Below are 12,760 nucleotides of genomic sequence, written 5' to 3'. Positions count from 1 at the left end.
ATTTTAGTTTAATGCTGAACTTCAGCATTACTGCATTCTTCACATGTTATTAAAATGTTTCTCAGTTTAGATTTTCTATTGAAAAACCTATGAGCTTTGATACAGAAAATGTTGACATTTTCCACTGGCGTCTGAGTCGCCAAGGCATATGAGAAGTCGGCAAATGATTTAGTCTAGCACAGGGCTCAAAATTTCAGGCCCTGAGCTACTAGCCAGGCCTTAAGAGTTACTCGCCACCAGTTGACCCACTTAACCCCAACCCTGCCCCGGCCTTAACTCCGCCAGGTCAGCGGTGCGACGCAAAGTACAGAGATCAGCAGTACAGAGGTCAGTAATGTAACACACAATACAGAGGTTAGCAGTGTAAGGCAGAAAGAACAGGACCTTCAGTGCACATAGCTGATCTGCCCTCTTCCTCTCGTGGTGGTGGTGGGGGGTTCAAGTCCCGCGCTGCAAAAACTTCCAGCCAGCCAAAAGCAGCTGCAGATGGCCGGAGTGAAGGGAAGACCGACTAACTGATTCTTCTCCTCTGCCGCTCTGTAGCTGCAGCGGCCGAGGAGAAGAAAACTCAGTGCAGCTGTCTTCCCTTCACGGCCACAGAAGACAACTGAAGCGCTCGATCAAAGCAGTTTCACCCCTGCTGGTCCTACCGGCGGCACCCCCTCCCCAGATGAATTTTCACTCGCCAATTGTGAGGGGGCGAGTTGACATTTTTAGCCCTGGTCTAGCAGACTCCAATTATATCCAAAATATCGATTTTTAGGCATACGGACCCTTTAACAGATTGATGGGATCATGTTAAGGGGAACCTGGCGTGAAATAATTTAGTCAATGCTGGTCTTTTTTCCTGAAAATCCTATTTACTTGGCTACCATGCTGACCCTCTGCCCTAAATGTGATCTTGAATAACTGACCCAAAATAAGCAGGCATATCAAGAGTTATGATTTCACTTGCTGCATAATTGTTCCAGATAAGTGACTAAAAGTAGCATTTTTGGATCAGCAATAGCAGCCTCCACATCTCTCTATTGCCAGGTTTACATTACAGATACAGTATGCATGTGGATTTGTCATCCTCTAGTGGATAAATGGGAGCACTTACAATCTACTCTCTCACTTCTAGCACTACACTAACGATGCTGATGGCCTCTGCACTAGTCTTATGAAGCCCAAACTAATGGAGGGGACTGTGGCTGCTCAGGATGAGTTCTTCCGGAGTAAGTCTCTCAGCTTGTTTTTGTAATAAGTAGTTAAATAACAGTATAAGAAGGTTAGATAAAGTTTACTTATGCAAAGATGATGCTATTGGCATATGTGTTAGCCTGGGTGTGCATCAGAGGCCTAGGCCTTTTTAGCTTGTGAGCCACATGAAACAAGTGGCATAGAAGCAGTAAATGGAGCATTCAGACCCAAAATGTTAATGGAAAATGTTTAATAAAATGGTATTGGCAAATCTGCTTAGAATCCTTCTTACTGAGAATGTATTGTCCAGACAGGTACTGAAGACATAGATTTGGTTGTGTGTTGGTGCATTAACGTACTAGATTCAAGTAATGGTGTGTAATGGGATAGATTAAACTCTCTTAATATGGTTGGATGTAGAGTCATAATGTTTGCATATATTCTTTTTTTCTGTCAGTCTCTTACATATTCTTTCTCTCATACCGGTTACTCTTGTTTTAGGTGGTTGGGCTTTGAAAAAGAGTGACCTGCAAATTTTGCAGACCATAGGAAATGGAGAATTTGGAGGTACAAAGTGGTAACTTAAAATGCATTTTTGCTGAAAGTCTGGTAGTGTTTTGCTCTTTATTTTTTTTTACAGGTTACGATATTTAAAAGTCATCCTATTAATAGTGAAGGCTGATCAGCACCAATGAATCACTTTATAGAGTGTGGCATAAGTGGGCCCCTTTTTCTGGCCTGGGTGCAATTCTGTTCAGAAATTATTTTCATATACCCATTTGCTGTAATGTCACAAAAATATCCAGCCCATTTCTTAATGCCCACTTGTCAGACCAAGCCAAGACCGATCAGTAAGTGCTTTAGGCCTCCTGTTTGGAAATCGTTAAACATTTTGCTAGGGATGCACCGATACTAGTATTGGTGCGGATACCGAGTTTTGGGGGAGTACTTGTACTCGCCCAAATGCTCTGATACTTAACCCCAATACCGGAACCTCCGGTAAGTGGGAGATTTCCTCTAACTGGCAGTGCCATGAGGGAACATGGAGCCAGCCAATCAGGAAGCCAGGCGGCAGCAGGGAGCTGGCTTCACTCCCAATCAGGAAGCCGGGGGATGGGTCATGACCCGCATCCCAGCGTCTTGATTGGCCGGAAGCTGGCTTCCCAGCCCAAACCGAATGGAGCCGGCTTCCCAGGCCAATCAGGAGGCTGGGCGGCGGGTAATGACACGCTGCCCAGCTTTCTGATTGACCAGAAAGCCAGCTCCGTGTTCGCAGAAATATTGGTATCAGTATTCGCAAGTACCGAAAGATAAATATCGGTACTCGTAGTTGATACCAAAAAAAGGGGATCAGTGCATCACTACATCCAGTGGCATTACTGGATGCAGGGCTGTATCTACCGCAAGGCAAACTAGGCATTTGCCTAGGGCGGCACTTTCCAGGGGGGCGGCAGAAAACACCACCCCACACCATACAGGGCACTTGCACAGAATCAGGCACAGAATCACTCTAATGAGGCTAACTAGGCGGCCATAAGAGCGGCTGCCTAATTAGAGAGCTGCCCAGTGGAGGGGAGGGCCCAGTGAGATGAAGTCTGGCTGGTTTTGTACAGGAGGTGGGGGGAGCAGCAGCAAGTGGCTTGGGGCTGGCCATAGCAAGTGATCTGATGGTGGGATGTCCCAAATGCAGGCCAGGGACTGCAACGTATCCTGTCGGTACTGATGGCACTTCTAGCTGCAGGAAAGAGGAGCAGCACATGTATGCAGAGAAAGGGACCCTGCACAGTCCCCCTTAGACCCTGCCTATCTCTCCTGAGCCCCCGTACAGTCCACCCAAGACCATGCACAGCACTCCTGAGACCTCATGTGCATCCAGTGACTGATAGGTTGCGCAAAATGTCCTAAACAGGAATGGGTTGGGCAAATTTAGATTGAGGGGGGTGCCTGAGTTTAGTTTTGCCTAGGGCAGCACAAAACCAAAATACACCACTCACTGGATGCATTAATCTACAAAGTGCTAAGTGGCTCCCCTAACAGGCCTGGTACAATGTAATTGGGAGCATTGGTTCCGGAAATTTTTGCACTGCTTATTTTTATTCACTTTTTTTTGCAGATGTGAAGTTGGGTGAATACAAGGGAACAAAGGTAGCTGTAAAATGTATCAAGAACGATGCAACTGCACAAGCTTTTATTGCTGAGGCGTTAGTCATGACGTGAGTATATTGCTTTAACACATTAATAGCAGAAATGTCCAGAACCCGTGCCTTCCTTTTTTTTCTAATATATATATATATATATATTTACACTGTGTATCTATCCTAGAGCGCTACGGGTTAGCCAAAGGGACAGGACAACAGATTGTCTTTAGGCAGGATTTCTCTGATTAAAACTTTGACAGAGATATTTGATAGGAATGAGTAAGATTCTTTTTCATTATTTTTATCACTTTTTTTTTTTTTGTCCTGACCATAATTAATATTTTCCTGTTAAGGCATCTGGGGATTCCTCCGGTAAGAACTTGTGGATTCTTGCTGCAGGAATCCCAAGTAGGTCCATACAGATGCGACCACTGTGCCCATTGAAGTTAATAGGTTGACGGGGTGCATCTGTCAATGGCTGTCTGCAGGCAATTGTACATTGTATGATTCCTGCGGATCAGGAGAGATGCTTGTCCATGGACAGATGTCTGGACACACCTGTGTTTTTGCTGCAAGAATCTGCAGGTTTTTGTCCTAGGAATCCCCATGAGGCCGTAAAACAGGCATAACAAGATGTTTTCCATTCATATAACTTTATATATGTTGCCTCTCTAATGCATAGTGGTTACAAGTCTCTTGCCACATTCTCATATATTTTCTTTGACTGGCAAACTTGATATTTTGTCTTTGCTTAGAGCTTAGTTACATCTATAACCTAATTTTTTAAAGAGTGGGGAAAGTCATGGTTTTTTTTGGTTTGTTTTTGTTTTCTTGCTGTACATATTTTACTTGGAGACATTTTCCCTCTCTTCTTGTCCCAAAATTGTCATTGCTCCAAAAAATCTGAAGATTGGCCAGTTTCTACTCATGTACCATTTTGTATCCCATTTTACACCTCCTAAATGTATTTTTTTTCACTGCTTTTGGGGTCTCTTTCATAGTAAGATCACCTCTGTAAATGTACACAATGAAAGATCTTTAACCGCTTGAAGACCAGGTGTTTACACCCCCTTCTTGTCCAGGCCATTTTTCAGTATTCAGCGCTGCGGTACTATGGCTGACGTTTATTCCATCATACAACGCTGTACTGAAATGAATTTTATACCATTTTTTGGGGACAGATAGAGCTTTCTTTTGGTGGTATTTAATCACCACTGGGGGTTTTATTTTTTACTATACAACATAAAAGTACCGAATATTTTTTTTTTAAAAATGGTTTTCCCTTTATTATTTCAGGAAACATTTATTTTTACCCAATTTTTTTGGTAAAATATAAAAGGCGGGATCACGTCGGGTAAATAGACACCAAACATGTCAAGCCTTAAAATTGCGCGCGCCCGCGAAATCACAAAAAAACACCATAGCCAAAATTGGTCATAGGCAACGTTTTAAAAGATTTTACCGCTCATCAGTTTAGTGTTATCAGTGATTGATGGCCCTAAAATTATTGCTCTCATTGCGACGTTTGCGACTATATGTAACACGTGCAGCAATCGTCGTTTTCGCGTCTAGGTGCATCTAACTCATTTTTGTGGGGGTGGGGGACTTTAAAAAAAAAAGATTGTGGGGGTTTTTTTTTGTGTGTAAATTTTTTAAAATTTTGTAAGAATTATTTATTTTTTTACTTTTTTTACACTTAACTTTATTGTTATCACATAGGGGACTAATAAGTACCCTATGTAATAACAAATTACAGTTACAGGTCCCCTTTATGGAGAAGTCAGGGGTCTCCAAAACCCCTAATGTCACCTAGGGAGCCCCGGAGAAGCTGATGAAGCAGAGATCTGCTTCATCAGCTTCTCTCCGGTTTCTGTACCGGAGAGTGACAGAGGAATGCGGAAGTGATGTAATATACATCACTTCCCGCATTCAGAGAGCGGAGGGAGATCGGATGCACAGAGCCACATCGCCCGGGATGGATGGACGCCCGGGATCGCGGAGGCGGGGACAGCGACCTGAGGTAAGGAGGCAATTGTAGAAATGTCACCAGCACACCAATCCTTTTAAGATAGCAAAAGCTTCATTTATTGAAGTTTTTTGTCATATGACCAAACAAGCGCTTTCGGGACCGCACAGGGTCCCTTCATCAGGCTTTAGCATCGTGATTTGCGGCGCCATCTGCGGTCACTGCGAGCACCCCCCACTACAAGGGACATATCGTTAAGGAGTGCGACAAGGATAGTACTTACTTACAGAGGTAAGGAGGGGCACACCTTCACTTCCATCATACAAGCGATCGGGCGTCTTTACAGACGCCGGACCGCTTGTATGTAAACGGCCATCGCTGGCCCTTTAAAATCCAGGCGCTTTCCCGCTCGTGTGCGCCAGGGGGCGCACGCAGGCAAGAAGGACGTCTAAAGACGCCCACCTGCATCCAAGAGACTCCCGTCCGGCCGTCTTTCAACGATCGGCGGACGGCATGTGGTAAACCACCTCCCGTCCGCCGATCGTTGCTCAGTCACACCACACAGCGCATGTAATTGTGCTCATAACATAGTGTTAAAAATCCATTGCAGTGTTTGCTTTTTTTCCTTATTTCTTGTTAAACTTTTATGCAGCTCTGTGTGCTGCATGCGATATGTTGATGCACCTTGTAACAAGTCTATGTGTGCTGCCAAAAAGGGCAGTACGTTTACATTTTTCTTCAGCGCACACCAGCACGGTGCTTTGTTATTAACTGGGCACATAGACCGCAAAAGTATTTGCTGTGGCCTTGATAAACACAGATTAATGCCCTGGGTGTGAACAAGCCCTAAATAATGTTTATTCACCTGCAGGTATCCATTGTAGTGCATAATGTGATTATTCACCCTTGTGTTATGTACTTAGAAAAATGTGTGCACTTCATATTTCTAGGCAACTGCGACACAAAAATCTAGTTCAGCTGCTGGGAGTGATTGTTGAAGACAAGTGCAGCCTGTATATTGTCACAGAATTCATGGCAAAGGTAATTGTTTTATATTATACTTGTTTTTAACACAACTTTGAGCTCCTTTTAAGTCACGATCATTTAAAATATTTGTTTTTGTAATGTGATGTGTTATTGTAATGTAATGTGTTATTGTTGTATGTATGTGTGAGATGACTGAGTGAGTTTACCAATAATTTGCTGCAATTGATGTTGCTGTGTTTCTTATGCTACACCCATATTCCCATTTTTAGAGCCTTAGTTGATTACAGTCCACCAGCCATCTGACATTTGTTTTTGCTTCCCAGGGCAGCTTAGTGGATTATTTAAGGTCCCGGGGAAGGTCGGTGCTAGGAGGGGAATGTTTACTGCAGTTCTCTTTGTAAGTATCCCATAACCAGCTGCACTATTGGACCATTTAAAATCAATATGTCATAGATTTATGAAATACAGTTGAAATGATTAGTAAATAATGCTCAAATTAGCTAGTTGTACACCTAAATGTAGTCTATGCAAAATCTAACAATGACCTTCTCTTATGTTCTCCCTTTTGGTCAGTTACATATACCATTGAAAGTGTTTTGTTAAATTTGTTCTACAAGTGCAAAAAATACCTGTTGATACTACCATAAATCCTATGAGCTTTTAACTTTCTGTGGTCTCTGTCACCTCTGCATGGTTATCCGTTACATTGCTTCCAGTTCAGAGAGAAGGTATTCTGTAGTCCTAACACAGTTCTAGTCCCAGGATGACAATTCTGGTCATTAATAAATACCGTACAGTCAGTGTTGTCACCTTAGGACAGAAAGTGTGTTACTGGCAGGATCAAGTAAATATAAAGTCTGTAAAGTGAAACGTAATGCAGCCACCACATCTGGCAAGCTGCAATATATTGCATTTTTAATCTTTTGTTTAGATATATTTTAAGTTCTTTGCGACTAGATAATTTATGGTATGTCATATTTACTTTGATCTTTCTCAGAGATGTGTCGGAAGGTATGGAATATCTAGAAGCCAATAACTTTGTGCACAGAGATTTAGCAGCACGCAATGTTTTGGTGTCAGAGGATAATATTGCAAAGGTGAGCGACTTTGGACTTACTAAAGAAGCCTCTGCAACACAAGACACCAGCAAACTGCCAGTGAAGTGGACATCACCAGAGGCATTGCGGGAGAAGGCAAGTTACCTTTGTGATTTGAGCTTAAATTTACCAAAACTGTGACCGATTCAAGGTTACTTTTACCAAAGCCACTTAAATGCAGATTTTGCGTATAAACAACTGAAAAGCGCTTCAGTGTAGCCATGTTGTAATGTGATCTTTTATAGATAAATACAGTTAGGAAACACATTGAACAATCTATAAGGTGTATGCCAGCATAAAAAACACTTTTTTGAGTAATGAAGTACCTATTGCTTATGAATTGGAAAAAATACTGGTTTCAGCTACCTTAAGCCTAGCCTAGAATACATAGTTTATGGCTAATTGGAGAATTGTGGGTGTTTCAAGACTGCAAAGTCTGTTTTCAATTGACATGACCCTGTCTGGTACACCTGCACATTGTATATCACTACTAACCATGAAGCAGTTCCTGCATATGCAATAAGCAATTTAGGTTCCCCCATGTACATGCATAATTCTACTACACTTTAATGAATGCAGGCCTGGATCTGGCAAACAGCAACAATGCACCATTTATCTGACATGCATTTCCCATCCCTATAGCAGATATACAGTTCCCTTCATAGCCCACACACATTGTACATTTGTGTTTTTATATAGAGGCCAGAGGCCTTTTCCGAGCCAACCTGGCGAAGTGCATGTATGTATGTGTGTGTGTATATGTATAATATATATACACACACACACTGTATATCGAGCTTTGAAAATGTATATATATTTACACTGCTCCAGCTTGGCACAATGTAATTATATATAAAGTGCCACAAAATCATGTATTACACTGTAGTAGCTGCAGCTATTAGTGTAGTACAGCATCTTCTGGGTATTGGAACAGCCGCTGTGCTGAGTGACTTCTCCTGTACTGTTAAAACACAGAAGGTTGCTCGAGCTGCACAGCGACCATTCAGAGAATTCAGTGAATACTAGGCATTCTCAGTGAATACTAAGCATTCTCTGATTGGACTAAGAGTGGTGATTATAGCCTTCTGGTGTGTGTTTAAAGCTTTTGTATGTAGGGGGCCACATCTGTGATACAAATTGATACACTGTATATGTTAGCAGTATTCATAGCTGATGCAGGTTTGGAACTATACAATGAATATATCAGTTTTAACAGATGCAAAAGTGCAGTCAGCATATTGGGGGATACAGTATCTATTATGAGGAGATTTCTGCCATGTCTGTGTGGGATCATGTCATAATAGCCCCACAGCATCATTCTGCCACCACCATGCTTCACTATGGGGATGGTGTTCTCAGGGTGATGGGAAGTGTTGGGGTTTGCGCCACACATAGCATTTCTCATGATGGCCAAGAAACTAAATTTTAGTCTCCTTTGCCTAGAGAAGTTTCTTCCATGTGTTTGGGCAGTTCAGACACATGCTATTTGGTCAACTCCAAACATATATTCATATTTGTTTTTCTTTTAGCAATGACTTTTTTTTCTGTCAACTCTTTCATAAAGCCCCATGACTTAAAGTGGTCTTATGAACAGATATTCCAACCTCTGCTATGGATTTTTGCAACTCTTCCAGCATCATCTTGGGGGGCGGGGGGGATGTTATGCATCTCTAAATAATGCCCCTCATGCCCGGTTGGTGCCAATTTATTTTTTTCTTCATTTTGTTAAAATGGTGCTCCACGTTCAAAGTGTGGGGTTTTTTTTTTTTTTTTATAACCCAACCCTGATCTGTACTTCTCCACAACTTTGCCCCTGACCTGTTTGGTGAGCGGCTTGGTTTCATGTCACTTGCTTAATGGTGTTGCAGACCCAGAGGACTGACACGTTGATTGTAACACAGGTGGACCTTTATCAACTGATTATGGGACATTTAAAGTTAATTGGTTGGCCCACATCTTATTTAGGGGTTTCATAGCAAAAGAGGTGAATACTTATGCACACAAGATTTTTTTTTAATCTTAATTAATTTGCACCTTCAAAATGGTTGTCATGTTTTGTACATCACATGGTACACGCCCATAAAAAAAATCATTTTGATTCCGTATTGTAATGCAATAAAACAGGAAATACAGCAAGGGGTGGTGGTTGAATACTTTTGCAAGGCACAGTACACAACAGTATCCATAGTTGCAGGTTATATATATATGAGGAGATCTCTGCTGTGTCTGTGTGGGAAAATTGTACTCGCAACACCTGTGCTACAAATTGATACAGTGTGTATGTCCACATATACCGATCATTATAGATTCTTATATGGATGAATGCCTGGACCTATTGTTCAATAAAAGAGGAGTTGAATGTTTATGAATTTTACTGACATTATCCGAGCTATCTATCATACAGGGATGTGTAAATGGCACATTGTCTAATATCTGTGGATCAACCGTGCAACTATGTTTATTTTGTGGTATAGTGGATTAGACTAATATATGTAGACAATTATATTCCAAATCCTGCTGCCAATCCAGCTTCAACTAGAACATGTATTACATTATAACTTTGCATTGATATATTGCTGTTCTGTGCACCCATTAGGCATTGCAACAAATTAGGAGTTCAGTATTGACCAGTTATTGGAGACTTCACCCTTGACTATTTTTAAACCTCATATAGTTTATTTTAGGCCAATTAATTGGTCTTCTGTGCCCATTTAAATTGAAAATGAAGCCTGCTTTCCTCACAAGGGCTCATGGACATGTTTTGCTGTGTTTGACGTGTGTTTCATATTCATGTCAAGCACAAGTCAGAAAATTCCCATTGACTTTAATGGAGTAGTGTAAATGACCGTTCAAAGGCTGCATTTATTCTGTTTTGCATTGTGTTGGGTTTCTTCTCTTCAGATGCAGGAGGTCCTGCTGAGGTGTGTTTAAACTGCTGACCAAGCTGGACAAACACAGCCTTTTCTTGTCATACACTGCTGGCTGAATTTTGCGTTTGAGCAGTGCTGCACTCAAATGGAAAAGTCTGCCTGTGACCAGAGCACTAATCTACATAAGCCATTACTATTATTTTTCAGTATCATACATCGTATGATACTGTCATACATCCTTTATCATTTTATCAGTCATACATCCTGAAATGATCAGCCTTTCCAGCCCTGATGAAGCTCCTAAAATGCATTGGCTAACATTTTATGATGAAATACATATGTTTTGGACTCTTGTTTGTTTTATTTGTTGATTGACTTTCTGTTTACTTAGGATTTCTCATAAGAAACTTGCACTTTTTTTATGCAAATTTTTTATTTTAAAATGCGGGGTTGCTATTTGCACCTGATTGTAAAAATGCTATTTGCATGGCTCTTATGCTTAACTGGCTTTAGTACTTTGAGTCACTGACCCGAAAAACATACGTTTTTGAGTCACTGAGAAATCAGAGGTTTGCTCTGGGTCAAGTGACTCAAAGTACTGAAGTTAAAGGGCCATCTTAATAGCCAAGGCTGAGGTAGAGCTCATCAATGGCCGTCTCCATGTGTATGTAAAGGCCTGTTTCTCTTGGCCAGTGAGTATGAGTGCAAGTGAATATTTGCATGCAAGATTGTGATTTGCAGTGCATGTAAAAGACATCAAAATTGCAAATGCATGTAAAATTTTGTATTGGGGACTTAAAGTGACATTAAACCCTCAGATTTTTTAACATAAACCAATACTGTAATGTGTGCCTTACTGTAATCCATGGTTGTTTCCCTTCTCTTTGCTGCTCTTCCTTTTTAAATCCTCATGTCTTCTCATGCTTGGGGAGAACTTCCCTTTTCAGCTCAGGGCCTCTTCCTGTAGTGCTGGCTCAGGTTGCAAGCCTATACAAACGTATACACAGACACTGTGTATCCATTCCTGAGACAGTCAGTCTGCTGCAAAACAGAAGTTCTGCAGAGCATGAGAACAGATACAGATTTAAAAGGAAGAGCAGCAAAGAGAAGGGAAACAACCATATATTACAGTAAGGCACACATTACAGTATTGTTTTATGTTAAAAAATCTGAGGGTTTAATGTCACTTTAAGTCCTGTAGTGAGAAAGTGTATGTGGCAAGTTATACTTGCTAAGATAGCCTAAAGGGGACCTTGCATGAAAAACTAAGGTCCACTTCTTTTTGTAGCCCCTCGCCCCAGAAAGTTGAAGGAAAAAAGGAAAAGTGCTTGCTGTACACCCCCGCTTTTCCTGCAAGGTCCACTTTAAGGATGCAAGTCTGAGTTGTTGTCTACAGTATCATCTGGTAACAGAATTTTGTCAGTAAAAAGCATTTAGAAATAGTTCCTGTCATTTTTAAGTTGTTCCAGTTTTTAAAACGGGATCCTTGTAGATGACTGGCATATAAAAATGACAGCAACTTGTATCTAGAAGGGAAAAACATCTTTATAAATAAAGACATGAATACTTGATGGAAATATCTGTATTAATTGTTTATGTTGCATCTTGTTTGACAGCTTTTCTCAACAAAGTCTGACGTATGGAGCTTTGGGATTTTGCTGTGGGAAATATATTCCTTTGGGCGAGTGCCTTATCCACGCATTGTAAGTATTATTCTTTCTTCTCTTATTAGAGATGTGTGGAAATTAGTGAAATGTTGCCTTTATATAATAACCACCCTCAGTTTATGACTGAGATCTGTGTGATCTGTACAAAACACTGAATAGACATAAACTGTACATAATTAGCACTCTAATAAGTTGGTAACATTTAAAAAATGTTACTGTTTATTGCAATGTTTACAGACAATCTGATGGGAAACAGATTCTGTGTGCAGCTTGTCAAAAAGCAAGTTGGTGACACAGCAGAAAAGGTTTCCTGTAACCTTTTTTGAACATTAATACACAATAAGGACACATTCATACTACTGTGTAATGGTTACCCATGTGTCCTGGCTGCTACTGTATAGTGCATTGCAATGCCATTCACAAAGAATTGCGTTGCAACACACTATACAGTAGCAGCCAGCACACATATCATGCATTGTTTTGGGCTGCATTTGGGAAATGTGTGGTGCCTTGGCATCCCATTCAAAATGAATGTGCTGACTTAGCGCTACGCTCTTTAATTTGTGTGCATTCACCACAATGCACTGCCAGTGTGGGAATGCAAATGAAGAGTATTTACATCTAGCTGTTCTCTTTTGTTTGTATGTTCTGTATAGCTAAAAATAATTTTAAAAGATTATACATGTTTTGTCAAAAGAAAAAAGGCATGATGAGCTATTTTAACTACGTTTCGATTTTGAATGTAAGAAGTACGTCCTAAAAGGCTTCAAAGTTTTTAGAACGTATCTCTTACATCCAGGTGTTTGCCCCCCCCCCCCCCCGCGCCCCCCCCCACGCCTTTCTTGCCAAAACT

General features: G+C 41.1%; 1 protein-coding gene across 1 annotated transcript in view; it reads left to right on the top strand.

The window, feature by feature from the left end:
* Positions 1–12,760, top strand: part of CSK (c-src tyrosine kinase) — a 97,129-nt gene that overhangs the window by 80,447 nt on the left and 3,922 nt on the right. Inside the window, exons 6-12 of the mRNA XM_018558945.1 lie at positions 1,124–1,217; positions 1,684–1,749; positions 3,296–3,395; positions 6,237–6,327; positions 6,597–6,670; positions 7,271–7,466; positions 11,857–11,943. Of these exons, the coding sequence (XP_018414447.1) occupies positions 1,124–1,217; positions 1,684–1,749; positions 3,296–3,395; positions 6,237–6,327; positions 6,597–6,670; positions 7,271–7,466; positions 11,857–11,943 (708 nt within the window). The remainder of the gene's footprint in view (positions 1–1,123; positions 1,218–1,683; positions 1,750–3,295; positions 3,396–6,236; positions 6,328–6,596; positions 6,671–7,270; positions 7,467–11,856; positions 11,944–12,760) is intronic.

This window comes from Nanorana parkeri, unplaced genomic scaffold (assembly GCF_000935625.1).
Source record: "Nanorana parkeri isolate BGI_ZX_2015 unplaced genomic scaffold, ASM93562v1 scaffold369, whole genome shotgun sequence".
Lineage (NCBI taxonomy): Eukaryota > Metazoa > Chordata > Amphibia > Anura > Dicroglossidae > Nanorana > Nanorana parkeri.
Note: the sequence above shows the minus strand (reverse complement) of the source record. Positions and strands in the feature narration are given on the sequence as shown.